This window comes from Leuresthes tenuis, unplaced genomic scaffold (genome assembly GCF_036924035.1).
Source record: "Leuresthes tenuis unplaced genomic scaffold, fLeuTen1.0.hap1 SCAF_18, whole genome shotgun sequence".
In the NCBI taxonomy this organism is placed as follows: Eukaryota; Metazoa; Chordata; class Actinopteri; order Atheriniformes; family Atherinopsidae; genus Leuresthes; species Leuresthes tenuis.
The window spans coordinates 4,750,458-4,776,344 of NW_027325372.1; the positions used below are offsets into that span (position 1 = coordinate 4,750,458).

Below are 25,887 nucleotides of genomic sequence, written 5' to 3' on the forward strand. Positions count from 1 at the left end.
CTTTAGCTCATGTTCCACAAGTTAAATCTGAATACATTTTATTTAACTTAAATAAAAAGTGTGATATAAATTAAGTATGACTGAGTTTCAAGATGCGACTCAGCATCATTTTTAAGAGTAAATGACTCGTATGGGTCTTGCAATACGTGCAAAAACAGGTTTTAAGCTGTAGTGTCATCAGATTTAAATCACCACATGATAAAAAAAAGCAGATTAACACTAATATACCATATAGAACATATCTGAGTTAACTGAGCTGCCTGACAACGCTTCACACTAATATTCTTTACATATATGTTGTTAAAAATGTACAAAAAAACCAGACAAATCGATTTATTAAGAAGTTGTTTAATTGAAATCTAAAAAAATACCACAGTCGCACATTATAAAAAATAAACGTTTAACATTGTGACATTATATAAAAAACAGAAGAGGTGTGCACATCTGAAGCTGAAATGTTTCTCACTGGGGTGTAACACTTTTTTTGTATACAGTCTGCTTCTCGAGCGTCACACTTTAAAATGAGAGCGACCCCCGACTTCCTCCTGGCGCCTCAGTGGTGGCTCCGGTACGAGCGGATCTTCCGGCTGAGGTTGCGGGCGAGTCGGTCGACGGCGCTGCTGATGTGTCCGAGCTCCTTCTTGGATTGGAGGCCGTCGATGTTCCCGCTGTACCACAGCACCCACCCAGCCAGAGACGCCACTACCAACAGGGCTCCTGGACAAAAATGATCAGCAGATTCATCACTTATGATGTTTTAAAGATTCAGGAGTCTGACCAAGTAAATCGTTTCCACCAGAAAGTTCAAATAAAAACACTACAACTTAAGATGCATTAAATGTGTTATTGTTACATCTGTTTTTAGACGTCAGAAACTGCTTCTGATGTTGTCTTATCTGCTTTTGTTGAGCCTCAGCAGTGCAGATGCCACAGATAATCAGGGTATTATCATATCAGGCCAAAGAAATACAACTAAAACACAGTAAAAGGGCTGTCCACGCCCACAACAAGCTTTATGACCTCGTGAGGCACCAAGAAAACACGCTGCATGCTCCAGAACACACTCTGATGAGTTTGTACTCCGAAAGAGGAAGAAAACTAGAAGGTCGTGGGTTCATGACACTTTAAGAAAGACTGATTCAGCATCTGTTTTCTTGTTAAGGACAAATTTAACCATGTTTTATTCATTATAAGTTTGGTGATATTTGGGACAATTTCTTTCAAGAAACATTAGCAGTAAAGTCTAATTTTTGCATTTTCACTATCATTTTGATTGTTTAATAAGTGTGAAACAACAGATGTGCTACTTCTGCCATATTGGCATGAGAGCAGGTTAATCTTTCAGCACCACTGAGGAGAGGAAATGATCCCGGCTGTATTTTGATGGGCTGGTGTGGACTCTTAAACTGGAACAGCCATCTTTTTATAGATATCATTTTACAAGATCATTTTTTAATAGACTGAGTAATAAATATAATATAATATAATAAATAAAGAAGTCACCTCATCTTTGCAGCTCTATGTTTTACTTTTTACATGTTTATATATTCATTATTATTTTAATACAAGGTTCATACATTTTCTCTGTGTTTTTGTGCCATTTATGATTCAGTTTGTGTGACTTTGAATGAAAATGTTGCTCACAAAACGTGTTGATCTTTACTTGGTCGACTAGAAACGCTGATTAACACGATCAGACAGTGAATTACTATTAAAATAATGAACACCTGATGGAAATTCTGCACGATTCAAAACCAGCTTCTCATTCTTCTGTTTTATCACCATCCCGTTTCCATTTCAATAACAAGTGAAGACAAACGTACCAGTATAGACCAGTAAGTCTCCGAAGTCTTTCCCATTGATCTCCAAACGGGCAAAGACTCCCACCAGCAGAGCGGCTCCTCCCAGCAGGTCCATCAGCACGGCGAAGACCAGCGCCAGTTTACAGTGGGACAGGCCGTCACACAGGGTCATGGTGCGTCTGCGAGGGCGGAGGAGAGGGGAAACGTTTAGAAAACCCACCGCAGAGAGACCACAGTGAGCAGCTACTGGCACACATCCAGTCTGCAGAGGTGGAAATATCCTCTTCTTAAGTTTTAACACCACACCATACAAATACTCCCTTCACTGTTGATGAGTCTTCTTAAATTAGAAAAGCAATCAAATCATTTATTTATCAATCAAATTAACTATAAATTAATGTCAAACTCATTCAAAAATGCCCAGTCTGTCCAGTAAATAATCAGGTTATCGTTAGATGTTTTTAAAACTCATTTTTCTGTCAGTCAACTGATGCTTTCAGTTCTATTTGTATGCAACAGACTTTAAAAGATTGTTTTTGTTGGGTTTTTTTTTCAAGTAAAAATCTGAAGGTTTAAAGCAAATGAGAATAATATCGTGTGGTAAAACACACTTTATTACAGAATTATGGGGGATTAAAGGAGAAAGAGAATATTTAAAGAACATCAAATGAGTTTTTTTGCTGTAAGGTCCAATTGTCATGCCTCCGATTTTCACTATTTTGTGTCATGAAGCGTCCCCTTTTCTTTTAGAGATCAACTCAAATTGCTACGCTTTGATCTGTGAAACAAGAGGCAAAACGGAGGTGAAGGGCCCAGGGTGGGAACGGGGATAAATGGAAATGTAGCTTGTTATGTTCCACCAGTTAATTTCATACAATCTGCAACTTTTTCCACTTCTGATTCCTCTTAAATCTTTTCTGTCTAAAGTCTGTTCCTCAAGTCAAATATCTGCAGGACAAACTGTGCAAAACAGCAAAAATAATATTAAGAACTAGCTTAAGATGACATTTACTGCAGAAAATTACAGATTTTTTACAAACAAAATAATAAAAAGATTCAAACAAAAAGGAGAACAGACATACAACCGGTGTAGAGCCTTTTTTTTTACAAATGCATTTTAACAGTTTTAACAGTTCTAAAGACAGCATGTGAGCCGTTTCCTGAGAATATCTGACACATAACAATCAAAAGCAGATTCAATTGGTTCAATCAGAATTAGTCCTCAACAGCACTTATGTTATGTGCATTATTATGCATATAACCACTAAAGAGATGATGCCAAACGATTCAAACAGTATCAGTAGTCTTGTTCTAATGTTGACACATAGTGTGAGAACATAGAGCAGTCAGATAATGGACGATACATGTTAGCTTTTGAGTTATATGACTGAGTTACGACTTCATAACCTTAAATTAACGCTATCTTTATAACTTATAAAGATACCTGCAGTCACTTTACGGAAATAAATCAATAACTCAGGAAACGAAAACAGTTTTCCACCATAAACGCACCTGTACTCACTGGTTATTGTTGACACTGCAGCGACATACACCTCCTCACTTTTACTGGAGTTTTTATCGTGGTCTTCCTTCACTTCCGCGTTTACCTTTCTCACCTTTCTCACCTGCGCCCCGCCTCTCAGTGACTCATTTCCGGTGGGAGTTTTGCTGCCTTCAGTGTCACTTTATCTTATTTTTCAAATCCTGACTGAAGAAAAAAGATAAAAGGAACCGCCTCCAAATCTGCTTTTAACAAGGTTGAACAGAAAATCTGATTATTAGCAAACGTCAAAGATTATTTGGTGATTGTTCATGTAAAACAATGTTGAACAAAATAGTTTATGAGCATTTTAATGATCTATTAATCATATAAACTGTCATATGAGCTAAAATGACGCGTTTTCAACTAAATATTTCTTTTCCGAGGTACATTGAACGCAGCATCTTCCACAGCTTTATGGCTCTGACTAAAAATAAGGGGTTAGTTTAAGCTAAATCGATCCTATTTTCTTGCTAAATTTCAAATTTTGTGATTTTAATGGAACTTTATCCCCCAAGAAGAGAAAGTTTGAGAGAGAAAATATTGTAGTGAACGTCACGGAGAGTGGTGAGCACCTTTCTGCGCATGTGTGACGCGTACAAACCAGAGCGCGGTACACCTGTTGAGGCCACTTATAATCAGGTAATTGCTGCTGCGGCCCGTGTGTTCGTTCGGCTATGCAGCAACGGGTTTCTGGCTGTATTACAGAAGTATAACCGCGCAGAAAACGACCGGACGCAAATAATAACAGTTTAGTGCGGACATTTGGGTTATTACTCATCAGTAGCCGGAGTCTGTAGCCATGAATCCTACAACCAGCAGACACGATCCAAACCCGCCAGGTAACAAAATCTTACCTGCCTCATCCACCGTGTGGCTGCTGAATGGTTCGGTGCATTCAAGTCACTTCCAAACGTTTGTTTGCAACATTTGACAGATGTGTTTGTTAAATAAGAAACTCTGTAATGACAAAAAACTTTTGTTTTGTCTGAAAATCACGCTGGAAACCGACTCAGCTGCTCAGTACCGACACGTTTTTAACTTCCTTTACTCTTACGCACTGCATCTCTTGTTTTCTGTGTAATGACTGTTTAACTTCGCTTTGTTGATTCACTTCAATGCATTTTAATCTTCTGATTAAATCTCATTTAAAGAAGTGTACAAACTTTTCTCTGTGCTGAAACAGTCGATAAACGGTAATTAAACCGCAACACTTCAGATATTGATCAAGCTGCTGGTTTTACGCGGAAAAACGCCAAATATTCTTCACTTCCGTGAGGTTTGACTACTTTACTCGGTTTTATAGAATCAAAAATTTTATTTCTTTGAGTTTTTGTTGTTCAAGTGGGACAAAAGAAGATCTCTGAAGATGCCATTTTGGCTCAACTGTGACGTACTTATTCCAGTATTTAGCCTCCTCTTGTGATCAGTTGAATTAATAATGATTTGTTTTGTTAAATACTACCTGTGTTTTTTGCACATTGAGTTTATTTCAGCTGTAGCTGCCCACACCTGCTGAAACACTGTGGAAAATCTTTTTTTTAGTGGGGGGATTGTTTCTTATAAAGGAAAAAAAAACGATTAAATGAATTAAACCTTAGTTTTAATTTTTTGCTTCCGTCAGAGAACTACATGCCACAATCTTCATCATCCTCAGCAGCAGCGGGAGGAGGAGGTGGAGGAGGTAGTGGTTTGTACCTGGATGCCTATGAGGTCTCCTTTCCCCTGGAGGAGAGTATAGAGCGCCCACCTGCCTATCACATGCACCACGGCCAGCAGATGATGGATGGTGTGTTGCATCTACACATGATTGTGTTTATTATGTATCAGTAACTTATTGTGATGAGGCTCCTTCACTTCTAAGATCTTCCTGTAACTGAGTCATTTGGTCCCAACCAGGTGTTAAAGTTCTCTAAATACAGCCTCGGCTGAACAACGGCACATGACATATTACACCTTATCGTTATTATTTAACATAAACCAAGAAAAACTAAGTGAACCCCTGATCCAACAGCTTGTAGAAACACCATAAGTTGCAGTAATGGTTTCCTGTGGGACGTTATCAGTCTCTCTCATGGTTCTGGAGGAATCTCGGCCACTCTTCTCTCCAGCGTTGCTTCAGCTCTTTGAGGTTTGCAGCATTGGTTTCTGCACAGCTCTCTTAAGGTCCCACCACAGCATTTCAGTCAGGCTGAGGTCTGGACTCTGACTGGACCATTGCAACACCTTGATTCTTTTCTTTTTCACACATTCTGCTGTAGATCTGCTGCTGTGTTTGGGCAATGATCCCAAACACAGCAGCAGATCTATCCTGTTGATGAGCCAGTTTCAGCCCAGCTTTAGCTGTGGGACAGATGGCCTCACATTTGACTCTAGAATCCTTTGGTATCCAGAGGAGTTCATGGTGGACTCAATGACTGCAAGGTGCCCAGGTCCTGTGGCTGCAGAACCAGCCCAGATCATCAGCCCTCCACCCCCGTGCTTGACAGCTGGTATGAGGTGTTTGTGCTGATATGCTGTGTTTGGTTTCCTCCAAACGTGCTGCTGTGCATTAGGACCAAACATCTCCACTTTGGTCTGGTCTGTCCAAAGGACATTGTTCCAGAAGTCTTGAGCTTTGTTCAGATGCAGCTTTGCAAACCTAAGCTGTGCTGCCATGTTCTTTTTAGAGAGAAGAGGCTTTCTCCTGCAGCCCTTCCAAACAAGCCATCCTTGTTCAGTCTTTTTCTAATTGTGCGGTCATGACCTTTAACCTTTAACATGCTAACTGAGGCCTGTAGAGTCTGAGATGTAGCTCTGGGCTTCTTCACCTTGGGGTGAACTTGCTGGGGCGTCCACTCCTGGGAAGATTGACAGCTGTCCTGAATGTTTTCCACTTGTGAATAATCTTTCTCTCTGTAGAATGATGGACTCCAGATAGTTTGGAAATGGCCTTATAACCCTTCCCAGATTGAGCAACAATCACACTGACTGCTGATCAGTTAATGAAGTAAATTTGATCAGCAGCAGCTGGCTGCTTCTTACCCTCTTAGTTCCTGTTGAAGCAGTCAGGATGAACTTTGTTTTTCACACTCGGCTTCTACATTTTGTCTTAGTTTTTGTTAAATAACTTAGAAAGCTGTAATATGTGTTGTTCATCTCAGGTTGTGTTTTCCTATTTTTCAAGACCTCTTGAAAAACTTTATTAGAAATGAGAGAAATACCAAAACAAGCTGCTTTTTTTATGAGCCGTTCTTCACCTGCAGAGCAAGTGGTGCAGGAGCCCCCTCACTCCCAGTACAGCCCTTTCATCCTGGTTTCTAACCTGCGAGCTCACCTGTACGTCTCTCTGGAGAAGAACGCCTGGCTGCAGAAGCGCATCGAGGAGCTGGAGGAGGAGCGAAACTTCCTGCGCTGTCAGCTGGACCGCTTCATCGTCAGCATGAGGACTCCAGAGGGTGAGGTGACGAAAGACGTGAGACCTCGTGTTGTTTGTCATTTTTATTTATTGGGATTGTTGTTATTGCGCTCAGTGACCGAGTGGTGTGGAGACGCCCAGCGTGGCGTGAAGGTCCAGCCCGCCAGCTCTCCAGCCCCTCCCTCCCCAATGACCACCAGGTCTGGAATGACACTCAAACGCCTCCAGGGCACAGGATCTCGGACCCGCCGCAACATTTCCATCCCTGGTGAGGAAGATACTGACAGCTTAGAATAGAAATATTGAAATTTGAGGCTGTTGAAGAGCTCTTTTTGTCCCATCGCATTCACTAAAGTCGAATAAAAGATTTCCACGTGGGTTTTGTTTGTCGCAGTCAAGCAAGAGTATCATCTTGAAGAAGACAAATACTACACTGAGGACGAGTATGTGGAGGAAGAGGAGGAGGACGAGGAGGAGGAAGATGAAGACTCAGCTGTGGAGAAGGGGTCGAAGAAGAAGGGTAAAGGGCGAGCCAGCGGAGAGCCGAGGATGAAGATGAGGAGGATCTTCAGGATCACACACGGAAGGGAGAGACAAAGAGGTGAGGTCACATGACTGAAAACGGTCCACCTGCTGAGGGATTTTCTTTATTTTTCTACAAACAACAAATCCATCACCGAATCTGTCCCACTAACAGGTCGTCTGTCTATTAAAAGCCTGATTTAGCTTCTGCAGTCAGAAACAGCTCAAGCCTGAGTCACTTCTGTCATCTTTCACCCTCTCGTCTCTCCTCCCTTCCAGTGAAAGACCCAGACGGGGTTTTGATTCGTTATAAGAAGATCCTGTCCACATACCAGCGGGTGAGGAGCATGTCCCGAGCCTTCCAGATCCACGGAGTCGACCGAAACACCATGGCGTCCACCTCCCCAATCGCAGAGCTGCTGCTGGTGGCCCCAGAGAAGGTGTGAATTCATCTGTTCTGCTCACTGTAACATCTGGACTCGCTAAAAACAAGAGATGTTTTAAAAAACTGCATCATTTAACCTGTTAATTCATCTGTGTGAGGCAAGTTTATTGTGTAAAATTTAGTTTTGAGGCGTGTAAATGGTTTTAAATTGAGAGATCATCAGCAAATATTGAACTTTTTTCCACCACGCGGGTCATTTATCTCATGCATCTGTTTTAAATTGTAACATTTATGACTTTTAATGTTCAAATGATCCAAAAAACTCTCTAAAGAGTCACAAAATCTACTCCAGTTTGCATCTTTGAACTTTTTCTCCAAGTTCCTGCTGAAACTTTGGGAAAATAATACAAAAGGCTTTAATCTGTGGCTGCAGGACAGTTAAATATTAATAATGAAGTTAAAAAAATACATACACAGGCAATGATGAAAAAACAGGTCCAACAAACTCGCTGTGATGTTGCTGAAGTCATGAGGTCTTTCTAAAGTATTTACTGAATAAAAGAGGAAAGCTTAGAATCAGTCTGACGTTATTAATTTAGCTTTTTTTCACTGCTTTGTTGTTCAGGAACACTTAAAACTAATTATTTTTTAATTAACTCAGAAAATCAAAGCAGATGGGATTTCAAGGGATAAAACCTCCAAAATGCTAAATAAAAAAAGTCTCATTGGAGCTTAGAGTTTCCATTCGTCTGCATAAAAACAGAATGAAACCAACAAAATGTCCATTTTTCTCACTTTGATCTCAATCTGGACCCAAAAGAAGCCTTTAAACGTGGCTCCTTCCTCCCTTCTACTGCTGAGTAAATGCTGCGTTTACTGTACCTCAGATGTGGGATGTAGCAACTCTAAATAACCTCTTTTTTCACCTCCAGATCAATATGAACATTAGCTTATTTTATTTACTGTTTGCAGATTTTTGAGGAGCTTCATGTGGAGCTTTGTTAGGTTTTATCTCTTCTTTGTTTAATTTTTCCAGTTTTACATGAAAAAGAAGCTGAATTCCGAGTCACCCACGAATGCAGCATCACAGCAGAATGCCACCAGTAAATGAGACTGAGCTCATCTGTAAAACCTGATTTACAGATTGTTTCACAGAAGTTTTGTTATAAAACAAAAACACATCCACATGATACCATAAGAAGCTGCTTTATCTGCCAATTTCATGTGACCCTCCAGTTTCTGCTAATGGAGTTTGTGTTCTCTCCATAAATTAAATTCTGGTTTTAAGTCACCTGCCTGCTGTCACTGGCTGGTGTCCAACCACCCTTTTACCCAAAGGTTACAGCTCGAAAACATCTTAAAAAACAAAGGGTTTGTTTGGCTTTTACAGTAGAAATTGGAGGGATTCATTTAGTAATTGGAGTCTATATTGTATTTTATTTTATCGTAGGAATATTATGCCTTGTAAGCTAAATAAAAAGGAGGAGCTCAGTAAGCTTCAGGAGGCAGTTTGTCAGAGTTGTAGCAGAAAGATGGAGCTCAAAGGGGGAAAATACAACTCCACATCTATTAGAGGCATAAAATGTAGTGAAGTGAAGCTTTGAATGATGACTAAAACACACGATTATGATGAAAGTTAAAAGAGTGAAGGCTGGTTTGGCTGCATGTCCTCAATGAATGAAAGCAGGATCATAAAACCTGGTGAAATCTCCACATTTAATAACAGCTCTGATGTTCCTGCAGGTGACAGAAGTCGGAGAGTTTGAGGCTTCGAAGGAGAAACTTTTGGATTACGCCCGACGGTGCTATAAGACCATGGACGAGGAGACGCACAGCAAGGTCCAGGGCATGAAGAAGACTCACAAGCTGCTCCCGATCTCTTACAGGTTCAGAAACTGATGAAGGCTCAGGTTGGTGGGCGGTCTTCACACCGTGTGCGCAGACTGGCTTTTTTCATTTCTGCCTTTGAAAACGAGGCTGTACTAAGTGTTTGAACGTGATGAATCCCAGGCTCTGGTTTGGACATAAACATGAATGCTATTTTTGCTTTTTACTGTACGTGTTGTGCAGCTGTTGGTGTGAGCAGGTGTGTTTTCTCCTGCTCCTTTTCTGTTATGAGTTTGTGGTTTTCACAGCCTGTCGCTGCTTCTTCTTTTAGAAAGAGGAGGTTCCACATTAACTTAATTTAATTTAACTCTGATTAAACATTGATGAATAAGTAGTCCTTGAATATACATTTTAATTTCAAAGAAGACTGCTAATAGTTCAGGTGTTCTAGTCATTGTTTTTTTTGAGGATTTAGTTCTGACAGTGTGACAAACCCCACATGATGTTTTTTTCTATGAGATAAAGATAGTTAACTCTTTATCTCTTTATGTTAGAGGAAGTGCACACTGAAAATTAGTCCTTCAACATATAGTTTGTTATTTAAAGCACAAGTTTATTTCTTGTAAAGTTATAGTTATCTAATTTAATCAAATGGAAGTATTGATGTTGTTTTGACTGTGAAACCCGAAGATGTTCTACTGTGTGACAGTAAATTACCTTAAAAGTGTTATTGTAACGGTTGTTTTTGCAGATTTTGTTGTGAAATATTGAGAGTATGAAGCATGTGAATAAAAACACGAGCTCCTGTGAGTCGTGAAGTCAAAAGAAAATGTGAAATACATTATATGCATGCCAAAGAGCTGCTGCTTGCTTTTTGTACTACATTCAAACACATGCATGCCTTGTTTTTTTTTTTTAGAAAAGCTCACTGCTACCATATGTTCACTTCTGCTGATCTACACTAAAGGAGTCTACACACTATGACATCATGTTTGTACGTGCAGAATACAGACTGTGGTGCCCTCTAGTGTCACAAAGTAGTAATGCAGAGTATTAACCCTCTTTACATTCTGTATTCATCCCCTTATCTAACCTCCACTAAACCTCTAAAATAAAGAAGCCTCTTTCAATTTTAAACCAAATCTATTTTGCATAAAAATTGCTTATTTGCCTTCGGGTTGGAAGCATCGGTTCAAATAAGTTGCCAGAAATATAAATAAATTGAACATTTTTACCTGTATGTGGCAATCACTCTTATTTTTTTTATTAATATTTACTTTAATTCCATTAATATATGTGTGCAGATGTTCCCTTCTCACTGTTCTTTTTAGATTAGATTAGATTTACTTAAAAAATGCAGGAAAAAACATTAAAATTTAACAAGAAAAGAAAGTTAAAAAGCCAAATATCTGTAAAAATGTGACACTAAGAGACGGACTGCATTAAAATCGTGCTTTTCTACACACAGAGAGCTTTAACTCTGCAAGCCACATTCACTCACACTCACGCTGCACTTCAAATTAAATCTTTGCAGCCTTATTTTTAAATCCTACACACACACACACCGATGATCACATCCGAGGCAACATGTGGTTCAATTTCTTGCTCAAGGACACTTTGACAGGTAGATTCAGGGGAAACCAGAGGATCAGGCCAATATTCTTCTGACTGTTACAGCTGTGGCTCTATTGTGTGTATTTACAATAAAACAAGCTATGTTCAATAGTCCAACTGCATTATGAAACTCAAATTCTGTACCTAAAATGGAGTAGAAAGACATATAAAATATATACCTGAACTTTATCTATGCCTTTCTTGTCCAATGGGAGCAAAAAACTAAAAAAAGTAAAATTCCTTCATTTTAGATAGATATATATTTACGTTATTATTGTTATTAATATAACTGATGGTTCTGTGTCGATGTAAACAGTCTTTAGCGTTATGCATCACCTGGACAGGCTAATAAAGCTGAGGAAACGTCCAGAAAATAGTTTTGAATGCATTTTACTGAAAGGGAGACTAAGTATTGGAGTTTTTTGGAAGCAGTTATACTTTATGCTGTACGGGGATAAGAATTTAACTCAAAAGACAGGTCTTCTCATGTATTTTTAATCATTGCTCCCACCTGCAACGTCTTACAGTGATAATTAGCACATGTTGTGTTGTTTGCAGGGACTTTGCAGATGTTTTTGTCACAGTCTTTCTTGTAGGGGCAGAACTGATTGTTTTTCTAAACATGAATGGGTAAAATCTCTTACATCTAAGACCAAGCAGCAACATTTACTGAGTTTCCACAGTGGCCACTTAAATATTTGTGTGTTCCTTCTGTATATTTCATCGACGGTTATTTTTGTGATGATAAATCTTAAATATATTGTATGTATTGTTAATCCATTCAGAACGTTTTCCACACTTTGACTCTTCTTACTTTTTTAAAAGGTTTTATTTGGCACCAGTGGCCTTTATTCACTTTATTTGGGGGAAAACGTCCATCCGAAGGCTCCTGGACAGGAATCAGACCCAGGCCGTCTGCATCGAGGAACCACAACTTCTGTTCATGGGACACCTGCTCAACCAGTTGAGCTATACGGCGCCACTTTGACTCTTCACACAAACTACTGCATAAAGAACTTATTTTGTAACATGTAAATATTCCAATAGTTGACTTATACTTGATAAAAGCCAATTCTGCATTGATGGCAGCCTAAAGTCTTCTTGAGAATGACCCTACAAGCTCATCACGCCCTTATTTGGAAGTTCCTCCCTTTCTTATACATAAAAATTTCAAGTTTGACTTGTTTGAATGTGAAATTAGGAGCAGACCGGTTAGGGTTTTTATATAGGCCTCTTTTGTTTTCTTGGTTTGGTTCAGTTTGTAGCCCTTTTGAACCCCTGTAAAATCGGTTTACACTCTTGTTCTTTGTTCAAATGCAGCCATCCTTTCACCTATCTTGATTACTGTCACCGTCACTGCTTCAGAAAGACATCCTCGCAGCATAATGAGCACATCACCATATTTGACTGTAGGGATGGTATGAATGAAGTGACTCTCAACGTCTGGTTTAGTCCACACAGGCTGTTGGGGAAATGCAACCAAACAGTTCAGCCTTCATTCAATCAGAACAGAGCTTTTCATTTAAGTAATTTCAGTGGTTTTAGTGAGAAGTGGCTTCTGAGTGGCCACTTTACCACTTTACCTTTAAGAGCAAACAAAACCTGCTATTATAGTCACAAATTATCATCCATTATCTTTCAGTTCAACAATTACATGTCTGGGTAAACCTTCTTTAGCACTAAAGGGGTGGTGTGCATGTTTAATACAGGCAGATAGAGCTCTTAAAACATTTATAAGCACTGTGAAATGCATCAATACAAATGAACTTTTCTGTATATTGGGTGGGAGCGTGTGATGTAGAGAAGCATACAGAGAATGAGCTACAGTGACCACATATGAGGGAGGTCAGTAGAATAGCCCTCAGCACATTGAATCCTTTCCAGTATAATCAATCATTTGCTCTTTTCATTGATCCCAAAAGCATCCACCAGGGAATACAACTATAGAGCTTTAGTATGACATATTTATGAAGGTGAGACTATTTATGTTCAAATCAGGATGCTAAATAATGAATCTTATCTTCCTTTTTCATCAGATTATGTCTCTATGTGGGAATAATGTAAAAAACCAAGAGAAGAAGAGATAAAAACAATCAATTGATATTGACCGTGTGTTTCTGGGTCAGAGGTCAAAGCTGAATGTGACTGGAAGCTGTATGAGACGACCTAAATAGTATGATTCCTACATTAACTTTGAGTTTTATTTCTTTGCAGACAGTTTGAAATTAAGATATTTTACTTTATGTCTCATCAATTTAATTTCATTTGTTAATATACATGCAGCATTTTTTAAAATAAAGTTGGATAATTTAGGCCAAGAAATGAGTCAAAGTGTGATTTCCATCATGATTTGGATAAATGCATTATCCACAAAAGGTTGAGTCTTTGAGAAACAAAGATGAGTAGAGCTTTTCCGGTTTGAAAACAATTTAGAAAATGATTGAAAATTGTAAAAAAGACAACGTTCCTTAAGAAAGGATTGAAAGGGATTTGCATATTTGTCTCTCCACAGTGCAGATTTTCATTAAACAACTCAAGAAATCTGGGGGAGAAGCCTTTGTTGGATAGGCGTGTTCTACAATCCCTCAGATGGCACAGCATCAAGATATAACCACATGGATTACTGTGGGAAATCTTTGCCAAGCATTAAAGTATGGAGTTACTTTACAAAATGCCGCAAAAACTTTACTGTAAAACAAAGAAGCCTTATGTTAACCTTCTCAAAAGCTTCTCAAGGCCTGGAGGCATCTGGGATGGACAGTCACACAGTGGTTGGTCAAACCAATCATCCCACATCTGTGTTGGAATAAATGGGAGGTTGTATTGGTGTTCTCGGCAAAGCTTATTTCCTCCTCTGTGATGGCAGCATTCATGAAAGATTTTGGAGCATCGAGTGCAGCCTTCAAGGCAACATCTTTTCCAGTGACAAAACCCATTCTGTACACATTACAAAGGCATGGCAGAGGAATAAAAGGGTAAGAGTCGTGGAGTGGCCTGCCTGCAGTCCTGACTTGTCTTTTTACAAAAAAAACAGGCAACAACAAATACTCCTTTACTACTGCACACTTTTAAGTTGGTGTGCAGAAAGAGTGGGACAAAATAAAACCTTAAACTCTTCATTGTTTGGTACAGTCAGTGCCAGAATATCTTTTAAGTGTTGTGAGAAGGAACAGCACCATCACACAGTGGTAAAAGCTTTGACATCCGGATTTTTTTGCAAAGATTTGCAGACCTAAAAAACTGGATGTATTTAAACAAATTGAATTAACTTGACAAGAATATCTGGTCTGTAATTAAATAAAAGCCTATATGAATGTAAGAATCACTGAATTTTCTCTCAATTTCTGTCTTACATTCCCAACTTGTCCTGATGTGGGGTTATAATAAGAATGTGCAACCATCAATTATGTTTTTTAAAATAAAGAATAGAAGATAAGTAAACTTAAAAAACTGCTTGCGTTTATATTTTACAAAACTATAAAATATATATATATAAAAGACATGACCTCCTCACATAAAGAAATTTAACGAATTAATTAAATTAATTATAAACTTCTAGGTGTTATGAACTTCATTTCCCAGAACACCCTGCGGTAAACAGGGTTGGGTTGTAATGGAAGGAGGTTCCGTAAACAACAACTGCTATTCACCCTTTAACCTTTTCAAGTAGTCCAATCATAGCGCGAGTCACGCTGGAAGTAGTAAAACCAGTCGCTTATGATGGACAGCTCAATTCAGCGAATAGAAGAGCGGAGTCTTCCACAGGCGACCAATCACAGGCAGAGTAGGCGGATTCCTGTCCGACAGCGCATCGGAGGAGGAGGTGTTCCTGGTAGCCATCTTGGATGTGCGGAGTGATTGTTTGACGAGAAGAATTGACATTTTTAAAAAAAGAAAATAAGCCTTTATATTGAATCCCTGAAGATTTACTGTAGTGTGACGACCGAGGACATCAATCTTAACTCGGAACTATCCAGGTAAAGTAGCAGCAGACTCAGAAGGGATTAATTTGCGTGCCTTTCCCCGCTTTCTGTCTCTCTTCTCCCCTTTCCAAATTGAGTCTTCCCACATCAAACAGCGCAGCCGGTGGAAAGCTGCAGCTCTCGGCACTGACACCAACTTGTACTCTGTGATTCTGCTTTAACCCGGAAAAAAAAGCTTAACTTCTCCTGCAGACACGTTCACCAAAGAACCGAGTTTGTGTAAAAGTGTATCTGCTCGGATGTTGTTGGCACTGATGATACCCGCATTGTTTATAAACATCCCGGGAAAACGAGTCCATGTCCTTCGCTGTGGAAACAGAACTGGACTTTTAGCTTTTTGGCTAAGCTGGTCCTTTGAGCCGTACAGCTTTTAGATTTTGCTTTTAAATGCTCGAGAACCGGATAGTCCCGTGAGATCAGTTGGTCCAAACTCAGCAGGTCGGCGTGCATGTGTGCTAGCAGTACAAGGGAAGCTGTCTCCAGATGTGTGCACCTGTTTGGAAAACTAAGGCTCAAGCTAATGGAACGTGGTTTTCTTTGCTGAAGTCTTGTCAAACTTTCGTGTGCACAGTTGCCGCCAAGCTTGCTTCAACTTCCCCCCAAAGGTTTGTACATCAAACAGCGAGAGTGAAAGCAGTGCACAGTCCAGTGTTCACCTCAACCGACAGTTTATCACACACCCATCTCAACTTCTGCAGCATCAAGTATCAGTGCTGACTTTTTAAACTCTATACACCGGTGTGCATTGAGTCATCTCTACCCAAAAAACCATAAAGCATGTAGAACTTAAATGTGGAGTGAATTACTCAAATAATAATTCAAAGAAGTTGTGTTTATATCTCACCCAGCTAGCTTGATAAGGCCAACATTTGCAGCCTTTAACATGAGTGCATCTCTACAACCTCCTTCCTGTCGAAGAATGTGTGAATAACTCATATCTCACATTACACGCACATTACATCATAGATTTAGGCCCTATATGCTGATCCTGTGTCATACTGCAGTCATTTTAGTTTTAAATTATGACAGAAATTCGTAAAATTAACGTGTTGAATTCATAATATCGCAGCTATTGGGTGAAAATTGATGATCTTTATTGTGCCATACTTGCACAATTAAAACAGGATTAAGCTGCTGTTTAGGTATTATGACAGAAGGCAGGATGATACGTTCAGCTCGTAGCCAGATATTTGAAGTGTAGTTTTTGTTTTCTGACTATTTCTGAGCGCTTCAAGTGAAATTTGTCATGCAAATTGTAACAATGTGTAAGAGGTGTAGTTGGTGGGTTGTTTCTTCCTCTGAGCGCGTGTCAAACTGTAAAATAGAGACAAAACGTTGCTGCTGTTCCTACGTATTTTTAATTATTGTTCTTAGCCGAGGCCGCAATCAGTGTTGTTTGGTACACTTTTAAAAACGAGAGAAAAAGCTCACGGGATATGTCGAAAGTGAGGATATTGTTGAGAAACCGAATTCCTGGAACTTCCCCCGCTGTACACAGATTAAAAACTCAAAAGATGAGGACACATGTTAGATAACGGCTCTTCAGTGGAAGTGGAAAAAGATAAACCGCCTTCCACGACAGTATTGGGGTCTCATTACAGACAAATGAGAAGGCAGAAGCTGGCTGCAGCTCCATCTCTGTCACAAATGCCCGTGTCCGAACCTGTTAAGTGGACCACTGCTGAGTGGGACTTATTTGGCGTGTATTGGAATATAAACACGTTTGCTCCGTCTGTCCCTCCAGACTTGCTTTGTGGCACTTTGCATGAGCATAGTTTGGGTTGTTTCTGGGTCAAGAGGATCAACTTTTAAATTGGAAGCGTGTTTGATCCAAAAAGCAGAAATTATTTCTGTGAAATAATGGCTTAAACCTCTGAATGGTACATTGAATACAGTGTGGAAGGAAGGCTTTTAGACTTTTATTAAAGTCCCTCAGTGGGGCGTGTTTCCTACTATAACGAGCTGTTTTCTGCCATATAATTAAAACCTGTGTTATGGTCGTGAATCACAAACACAAGATAACTTTTAACCTCTTGTAAGATTATTAAACTCCCAATTAGCACTGCCGAACATCGACCGCTGCGTTTCTAAAGAGCGTTATCGTGGTTTATAGTCGTCCAGTCGCTCGTGGTTGAAAGTGTATTTTGTAAATGAGTTATCTACCTCTCTTCTATGTATTCATTCATGTTTTGCAGCACAGTTGGTGTCACAGTGATGTTAATAAGTGGTGGAAAACAACGTGGAAACATGGCGTTTTTCTCACTTTCACCCAACTGTTTTCAAACCCACTAAATGAAGATGATTATGACCAAATAACTGTTGTTACATAAGTGAATTATTATTTTTTAAATTGTCAAGATTCATTACGAATGTGACCATAACTGCTTCAGTTATTACCGAGCACATGGAGACTGTGTTGGTGTGACAAGAAGGGGAAAAATAAACTTAGATTACAAGTGATAAGGTTGACTGTACTGACATTTTAAAGGACCTATCGGTGACCTTAAAATGTGGAAATGTAGACGACACTCGTCCTCCATTTATATTCACTCACTGAGGAGCTTCAGCCCTCCTCTGCTGCATTTTAGTGGCTCATTACCGTCCTGTTTCTAAGGGTAAGGCCACGAATTGACTTTCTTTTAATCAAGGATACTCGTGTTTATCGTGGCTGCCTCACCTGCTGTGCATGAACTTCCCGCGACGCATTCACAAGCCGCAATTTGTGGGTGACCGTTGGGGCCAGTTTAGGGCCAAAGTTGACCAGATTTCTGCTTTATTCCGCTGTGTGCTGTAAGAGTTTATGAGGAGAGTTGAATTATTAAAAGCACCCGCCTCGTGTTATTTAAGTCCTACAAACCCGTCAGGCCTTCCTGTGGTGCTTGGCAGCAGATTCTGTGGGTCGTGTTTGGTTGTATCCTGAAGTTCAACATAACATTTTTCCCCTACAGAGCCCCTAGACTTCAGGAAAATAACTTTTTTTTTTAACCTAAATTTTGATTTATTAAATTATTTCATTTACATTTTACAATCTAACACATTTCAGATGATAATCTCTCTCTTTCTTATGTCAATAACTAAGAATGCGTCTGCTGTAGAACACAATCCTATAGAAAACAATCTGCTGCCACCTGTCCACCACAGACATGGCGTTAAAATGCTCAGGGGTCTGGACCCTCCGGACTAATGAAGAGCAGCTGTGTCAGTGTATTTAAGCTGAGGTTGCTCCTCCAGTTGGCACTGAAGCCCCTCTCGACAGATGCTGTGGACAGCGGCATGACCAGAATGAGCTCCACGATGAGGAGGTTGCACAAGGTTTTTCTTTTTTTGGCCTTCCGCTGCTCAGGATCAGGATGTAGACCCCTTAAGATCTCTGCCACTGACATCTGTAGCAGTGTCTGCCAGCACACTTCTGAAATGTGCTGCTCTAATCTCAGCTGCACAGCCCTCCCACATCATAGATGACATCATCTGCTCATCATAGATGACATTTTCCAAACCTGAAAAATAAAAAAAGTAGTAGTTCGGACAACATATTCACAAGATATAATAGTTTTAGTTTCTTGTTATCAGACAAGTAAGGATAGGATGTAATCATACCTGCTCACTGTTTCGGCTCCAGCCCTCGTCAGAGCTGTCAAAGCGTCTTGGTGCGTCTTAAAACAGCTGACAGGGCCAGGAAACCTTTCAAAATAAAGTTCTCCAGCCGTGGCCGTCCTACGCCCTCACGCCGCCCTCACGCCGCCGGTGGAGAACGGTGTCCCAGGTATGTGGGAGACAGGTTACACCATGACTCTTTGACAGCATTTGACAGGATTTTTACTCTTGTCATGAGCATCGATGGCATGTTTCCTGTAATTTTCAGTACTTTTAAACTTTTGAGTCCGTGAGGGAATAAAAAGCCTCTTTCTTCTTTCTGCCTCGTACTTCTCTTTAGCGGACATTTCTTTCTTCTTCTTCATCTAAACAACTTTAAGGTTTCTTCCCGTCAAAATCCAAATTTCAAATGTCGACTTATCCATGCCTCTGATTGGCCAGTCACTGGTCCGAACGGGCCAATCAACTTGCCCTGCATGTACTTTTACTGGCCCTGGGCCATGGGTTATGTCAGACCCTGGCCCTTATCTAGATCTGGGTAGTTCTGTGGGTCTTTGTTTTGACCCCTGAGTGTGTTTTATCCTTCAGTGGGACCATCGTTAAGAGTCTGCAGTCATGTTGTTCTGTGTGGTACATGGCAAAATAACACCAGCAGCCCGGGTTTCCCAGCGTTACAGGGAGCTGTTTGTGTGCTGTCACACCTGTTCTTCCACTTAAACTGACTACTATAAGAGCATTATAGATAAAACAATATCACCACTACTGGCTGTGGTGGATTCAATGCAAGTTTACTCTGAAATAATCATACAGTTGGTCCATTTTTCTTTCCAAAACCATCTTCAAATCAAAATGTAAGCAGGTCAGAATCCAGTTCGCATTGAGAGGACCAATATAAAAACACCGCTTTGGATGTAAATGTGTGTTACGGCTGCAGGGTCACAGGATACAGAACCAAGCTGAGGCTGAAGAGATTGACCCGATGTACGTGTATTTTTACAGTTTCAAACAGGATCCAAACAGAAGGAGAGGGTCATTGCATGCTCATTTCCTGTCATGGACTTTGTTTTATCATATGTAATTGATTATGTAGCTTCAAAGTGTCTTTAAGATAGTTTTTGTGTCTTTTAACCTGAATAGAAAAGGTCAAAAGTCATTGTTTCTTTTATATTTGACTCTTCAATTAAAGCAATGTTGGTTAATTACGGCAAAGATTGGAATTGACTGGTCAGGCCTGTAAAAAATCAAAGTGTGCCAAGGAAAGTGCAATCAGTGTATCTAATGATGTGGTAATTCCTGATCAATGCTTGGGACGGGTTGCAAAGAGCCCCGAGGCCAGTTTGAATTCCAGTCTAATTATGATGTTTACATGCTGTGATTTGATCCTTTTATCCTGATGTAATTAAAGTGACTATCTGTGAAATAATAATGATTTAAAAAGTACAGACATGTTCCTTTGTTGTGATTTTCTGTTTATATTTTAATTTAACATGAAAAATCCCATTTAAAGCAGAGTTTAATATATCATAATATTAAAAATATCATAAAAACGTCAGTGTGATCAGTGAAATGAATGCATTTCTCCTCCTAATCTCTCTTTCCTTTTCCTGCAGTGAAAGAAGGCATGAAGACATCATCTTAGTCATCAGTCATGGCCGATAAAAGGAAACTTCAAGGTGAGGCCTTTGACCCAGCGTGCACGTTTCTGCCTCCCGTGCAACACCCGAGCTGCTTCAAATAAGCGTTCGGATTTGTTGTGGTCAGATTAAGAGCCAGGTTTGTGAGGTCACCACAGAAGCATTTCAGAGTCAGAGTGCTCTCAGCAGCTTTGTTTTGATCTGTAACCAGGACTGGGAGATTTGACTTTGTTGGATTTCTGTCATTTTCCGGTCTTTGGTTGAAAGAGAAGCAGGGCTTGTAAACAATACTCACATGTGCTCACAACTAACTTGTTTATTGAGTTGTGTAAGCTGTCGTCCTGCCAGGTTGGAGGTTTTTGGCTCCAGAAGCTGTCGCGCTGCCAAACTTTACCTTCTCTGACACACAGAAAAACACATGAAAAATACTGGTTTATTGCTGCATTTCTGTTGTCTAATGTTTGCTTGAAGTCCATCCTCGTGTGCCTCTAAATTCCCCTTTTTTATCATTCTTTCTGTGCTGCTTAAAAGGTTAAATGACTGAATCAGCGCGCCTTCTAAAGACCATTTATGTTGCATGTTTTGGCTCGTTTTTATCAGATTTTTTTGTATGCTTACATCTGAAATTTGGGCATTTCAGAGGGGTGTGTGTGTGTTTTTGTTTGACATTCCAAGCCTCCAAAACAAGAAAAAAACAAAAAAGTGTGCACAGTTTGTAGATAAGGACCTAAATGTCATCTATAGCCTAATTAATGCTGCTTCAGAGGCTTGTAAGCCTCATTATGGGAAGTTTTAAAAAAAAATCTATTTTAATTTGGAGCCTTTTCGGTCTTTGAGTGATCCAGGGTGTAAAATCCTGAGAATACCTGCATGTTTTTATTGTTCTTCTTGATCACGGTGCTCAGGGTGGCTTGGCAGTCGTGGCCCTTTGCAGACATCTGTGCAGGACTCTGCTCGTGATGCTTTCGCACGTTCACAGATAGCAGAGCAGAGGAGGGTTTCAGGCCTCAGACAGACACACTTTGTTTCTCGTGGGAACATTTAGGATCTGACTCCTGACATCTGCACTGCCTCTGCTCTGTTTTCAGGGCTTTTTGATTTTTAAACCAAGCGACAGCAGCGATGACAGTGCAGCGAAACCCACAATAAGCCGTGTAACCCAACCCAGACCTTTGTTTTAAACCGAAAAGCTTCGCTGTAGACCACCAAAAAAACGAGTTTGATGTACTTTTCTTCTGACATTCGTCACTGCAGACTGAAAACACACTTTTAGACTCGAATTAGCGTCACTCATCCCTTCACGTGTGCTCTTCTTACCAAAGTGCCGTCATATTAAAAGCAAAACACACAGGTGTCAACGCTAGAATGTCACGAGGAAGACGAGATCAAGCACCGACGCCACCCTGACTCTGTCAGATTGTAATGTATTATTACAGAGGAGGAAGACTTTCATCTAAAAATAACACGGTGTGTGAAGTCGCTTAACATCCAGGCTGTTTAAGGCCTGACTTGAACCGGAGTGGGTTCAGATGAGTTAAAGATGCAGTCGTTTCTCCACTTTTTTTCATCAGCAGCTGCATAATTGATCGAATAGAAAAGAGATTATTCTAAAAATAGTTTTAGAAACAACAAGAGTTGATGTAGCATACAAATGTTAAGTGAAGTGGAAGTTATTCTGCGTCCTGAAGAACAAAATTCGGACGTTCTGCTGACTCTGGGCCTGTTATTCTCATTTTGTCCTCCGTGTTTCCTAAAGCTCCCCAGTCCTCCCAGTCTCTCCTTCCTACAGCTCACAGTTTCCACCAAATCCTGTCATTTACTCACAGAGGAACAAATTAAAATGATTTTTATTCGTTTATCACAGTTCAAAACTTTTGTCCCTGAAAAAGATGCCAACTAAAAACAAGAAAAAGAAATAAAGTAAAGCTTTAAGCGGATGAATGCACTTTTGTTTGATGACTGTCGGCCTTTTCACTCGTGCACTTAAAGGCAGGACTGATGCACCTTCTGTGTGCATTGATCGGAGGTGTGGGAGTACAGTAAATGCCAAAGAAAGTAGAAACAAAAGTGAAACTGGCTTTATGTGTAAAGGGCAAGCCGAACACGTTCTCACCAGCGACGCTTTCGTCCCTCAGTTCATTCCACTGATAAAAACTCACAACAAAACAGTGGTTTCACTCATTTTTGTCCCATCTGTGAGGTTATGCTGTCCTCTGACAGCAGCTCTTCTTTTGAGTTTTCCGCCCTCTGGAACAGTTCCGAACTTGTGATTTTAGTCTGTAAAAATAAAAAGCGTATTCCTGTGAGCGTGTGATCACAGGTTGCTGCTGAACAGGAAGTTCAGAAGTTATGGTTGGAGATGATGGGCAGAGGTGGAGCTGTGAAAAAGCTGTTGGAAAGATGGGGTGGGAGAGAGGTGAAAATCCACAAATTGGCCATGAAGCATTGGGATGTTGCGTTTCCGATGGTGTCGGCAGTATGTTCACTGTTCCAGGTACTGTTTGGATCATTTCCACTTCTGGAATAACTCAGGGGATTTGTTTCATAGACAGTTTGCCATGTCCAGGATTACAGGTGATCTCTCCACCTTTGCTTTTATTCCGCTGCTCCTAATTTCTCTGTTGGCTCATATGATCTTATTCCGGGTAGAGAGAGGCTGCTTCAGCAGATGTCAAAGACTATCAGAGAGAGACAAAGAGAATTAACTGGAGCTCCACAGCTTCCAAAGCAGCACTGAAAAATCTCCCAAAAATCAGAGTTTTGCAGGAAAAAAAATACCAAATGCGACTGGAACCGCTTTACCAAACAAACGGGTTTGTAGTAAAAAGCTCATGAACTGAATGCAGGGACATAATTTATAGTTTAAAAGACACAACATTACATTTCAGAAACTCTATTCCAAAGCAGAGATGTGATCCGGGTCAGAAATGATAAACTTGGACTAAAAGTATCTTTTTCCTGTTTCCATTTTAAAGCGAGTAAATAATCTGCGTCACGTGACGACGTTTGACTTAAATCTGGGGTATGTTGGTGTCTGTTTCGGCTCCTCGACCATCCGTCGTACACTAAATGTGTTGCTGCAGATCCTGATTTACCTGCTGTGTGATTTATTCCCGCGTGCATGTGTGTCACCTCTCGCTCACAAGCATAACGTGTCTTTTATGGCCTGCATATTTCATGACATGTCAGCTACGATTTGTAAGTGTCCCCCTTTTATCTGGTTCCTGTTTTACTGTGAAAAACCTCTCAAACTATTAAATGTGATCTATTTAATTCTGTGTCAAGTCAAATCGGGGTCAGGATCATATCATCAGCTTTTATGGACAAGATTATTGATCAAACATGAGGCATTTTCTTCTTTTCTCTTTCAGGTGAAATAGATCGATGTCTGAAAAAAGTAGCGGAGGGAGTGGAGCAGTTTGAAGACATTTGGCAAAAGGTAATAAAATTGTTTGATTGTTATTGGGACTGCAAAAGAATTCACATTCTCAAATACACATTTGTATTCCCAAATACACAGATGAACCACAAGAGTACAGCAACTGAGAAAAATAAAGTAAGTAACACTGCTAATCTTGCAACAATGCAGTGTATTCTGGTGTTCACATAGATGTTCCCCTTTAACACCTGCTGAACCTAAACAACCTTCCCCACTGAAAATGATGCGGTTGGTCGAGTCACGACCCAGCTCAGCCAGAGAATGAGGGCGGTAACAAAAGAAAAGGCCAAGATGTTAAGACAAAGTAGAACGCAAACAGAGGAACAATGGGCGAGTGGTGCTGCTCAAATCAAATAAAGAATCAAGCCATAAAGAGACTCGAACCCAAGGTAATCTTTCTAATTAAGGCTGTCTGAAACAACAGAAACTAAACCTAGCTGTCGACTCTCGCTAGCTAAAATCAAAACACGACAAGGAGTAGCACCGGTAAACCCGTGTGAAATATCAGAGAACTTGGCTTTAAACTGCAACCTGGTCCAGCCTCAGAAGCAAAATGGGGCTTCCAGCTAACCACAAAACTATAGGAGTAGTGAAAAACACCATGGAAGTATTAACAATAGCCCTCCGCTAACGAACGCCAGACCCAGGTCGTTAAGTAACGCACACAAGCAACCGGGTCACAGAGACCAAGGCGGGCCAATCAGTAGCTGAGAGTGTGTCCAGCGTCAGGGGCTTGAGCCAATCCCCAGCGCCAAGCTGGGCACTGAACCAGTCTTTTGCATACTAAGAGGAAAAGGTAGTTAGATTATACATGAACGGCAGCGGCTAACACCTGCACGTACTTGCTCAGCTCGGCCCAAATGTAGCTCCGCTCATGCTCCAGTGAGTTCAGTCTTTTTGCATCTTACAGTGAAGTGTTAGTGTGTGTAAACATAGCTGAATCTCCAATAAACCAGCTCTCATTCACATATTTTTCAGGTTCTTTTGTCAGACGACCAAACTACGCGTTAACTTGCCGTCACTTCAAGCACCAAAGTCCGACTGGCATCTGTTGGAGGTCCAGTCCACTCGAAACCCTCTGAAAACCCACAGGGCCCAAACAATCTGTTGCTAATGTCCCATTACCAGTTGTGGCATGTTTACCCTCTCTGTTCTCGGGGCTGTGTTGCACTCAGAACCAGTTCAGTAACTTCCAGGATGCAAGCCGTCTGTGATTATAACAGCATGAAATGAAGCATTACACTGTGTCTGCTCCGTCTCACTGCAGTTTCTGATAACTTTCTGGCTCCTCAGACCGCTCAAAGCGAGCTGCCAGCGTCTTGTTCGCAGGTTAAATCGGTCGGTCTCTTCTCCTTTTGTCCTCAAGTTGTTGCTGTCAGTTTTAGAGCCTCCATGTGAGACCCAAAAGGTCAGTAAACATGTGCTTCTGTAAACCAAACGGCCAGCCTTGGAGCGCCGACCGCAGCGCCCTCATTTAAAATGAAACCCTTTGAGGTCTAAACAGAAACATCTTCAATTGATAAAAAGTTTTTTAACTGATTCGTTCTAGTTCTTTTCACCACTTTCATTGTCATTCATTTATTTGAGTTCTTATCAAGGCTCTTGAGATGATTTAATAAGATGAAACTGTTTTTGTGCTGCAGGTTGTTAGTAGTTAAATAAATTATGCCATCACCACAACAGGATGCGTCATTCTCATGATACTTCTAATAAACTGAGTGAAAACAGCTGCTCTGAGAAGCAGACGTAGAATAAATCACTTCTGCTAACAAACAGGCAGAAAGTTGTGAGTGTTTCAGTTATCAAAGACCCCAGTCGCCCTTTTTTCCCTTCATTACATCCTGTATGCATTGTTATACGTGTGTGGTTAGAACTGCAGCTTTGGCTCTCCACATGTTTCCCTGGCCACATAAATGCTCTTGGCCTGTTTGGGTGACTTTTATTCTGGCTTTTACAGCTTAATAATACAGCAGAATAATTTCCTCTAAAATAAGTCGGTCAAATTAAAACCAAATGAAAGTATGAGCAGATGCTTTGGTGTTAGTTACGCCTTCCACAGACAGCTTTATCAGTAGTTATTTATGCTTTTTATTTGTACGCATCCTTTTTTAAATGGGAGCATTTGTAGTTGCTGGTCTGGTCTAGAAGTT

General features: G+C 40.4%; 4 protein-coding genes across 6 annotated transcripts in view; 2 read left to right on the forward strand and 2 right to left on the reverse strand.

Moving 5' to 3' along the window:
* LOC140274630 (DLA class I histocompatibility antigen, A9/A9 alpha chain-like) overlaps window positions 1–25,887 on the reverse strand; it is a 424,015-nt gene that overhangs the window by 197,972 nt on the left and 200,156 nt on the right. The gene's annotated exons all lie outside the window — the stretch shown is intronic.
* tmem238a (transmembrane protein 238a) lies at window positions 483–3,414 on the reverse strand. Of its 2 annotated transcripts, none has more exons than XM_072370404.1 (3): window positions 3,315–3,414; window positions 1,824–1,981; window positions 483–717 (listed from the first exon to the last, which is right to left on the reverse strand). In XM_072370404.1, the coding sequence occupies exons 2-3, from the start codon at window positions 1,972–1,974 to the stop codon at window positions 554–556; spliced, it is 315 nt and encodes a 104-aa protein (XP_072226505.1). In that variant the 5' UTR covers window positions 1,975–1,981; window positions 3,315–3,414; the 3' UTR covers window positions 483–553. The 2 variants fall into 2 exon arrangements, with proteins under 2 accessions (XP_072226505.1, XP_072226504.1); XM_072370403.1 differs by having other exon boundaries at window positions 487–717; window positions 3,325–3,414.
* On the forward strand, window positions 3,961–9,545 carry LOC140275051 (coiled-coil domain-containing protein 106-like). Its single transcript, XM_072370441.1, has 7 exons — window positions 3,961–4,184; window positions 4,967–5,131; window positions 6,588–6,779; window positions 6,855–7,007; window positions 7,134–7,340; window positions 7,541–7,701; window positions 9,390–9,545. The coding sequence occupies exons 1-7, from the start codon at window positions 4,145–4,147 to the stop codon at window positions 9,543–9,545; spliced, it is 1,074 nt and encodes a 357-aa protein (XP_072226542.1). The 5' UTR covers window positions 3,961–4,144.
* The window catches only part of LOC140274588 (CCR4-NOT transcription complex subunit 3-like), a 35,303-nt gene continuing 24,317 nt past the window's right edge, over window positions 14,902–25,887 (forward strand). The window contains exons 1-4 of one of the 2 annotated variants that reach the window (XM_072369918.1): window positions 14,902–15,064; window positions 20,275–20,337; window positions 23,670–23,737; window positions 23,819–23,854. In XM_072369918.1, the coding sequence (XP_072226019.1) occupies window positions 20,313–20,337; window positions 23,670–23,737; window positions 23,819–23,854 (129 nt within the window). In that variant the 5' untranslated portion in view covers window positions 14,902–15,064; window positions 20,275–20,312. The remainder of the gene's footprint in view (window positions 15,065–20,274; window positions 20,338–23,669; window positions 23,738–23,818; window positions 23,855–25,887) is intronic. The other variant, XM_072369919.1, reaches the window with a different exon arrangement.

What these genes read in the sequence shown, in the direction of transcription:
- tmem238a (XM_072370404.1), bottom strand. Translation starts at nt 1,974, where the DNA reads ATGACCCTGTGTGACGGCCTGTCCCACTGTAAACTGGCGCTGGTCTTC. An exon ending in AGACTTACTGGTCTATACTG is followed by an intron (nt 718 to 1,823) that starts GTACGTTTGTCT and finishes ATTTTTGTCCAG; the next exon opens with GAGCCCTGTTGGTAGTGGCG.
- LOC140275051 (XM_072370441.1), top strand. Translation starts at nt 4,145, where the DNA reads ATGAATCCTACAACCAGCAGACACGATCCAAACCCGCCAG. An exon ending in ACACGATCCAAACCCGCCAG is followed by an intron (nt 4,185 to 4,966) that starts GTAACAAAATCT and finishes TGCTTCCGTCAG; the next exon opens with AGAACTACATGCCACAATCT. An exon ending in CAGCATGAGGACTCCAGAGG is followed by an intron (nt 6,780 to 6,854) that starts GTGAGGTGACGA and finishes TATTGCGCTCAG; the next exon opens with TGACCGAGTGGTGTGGAGAC.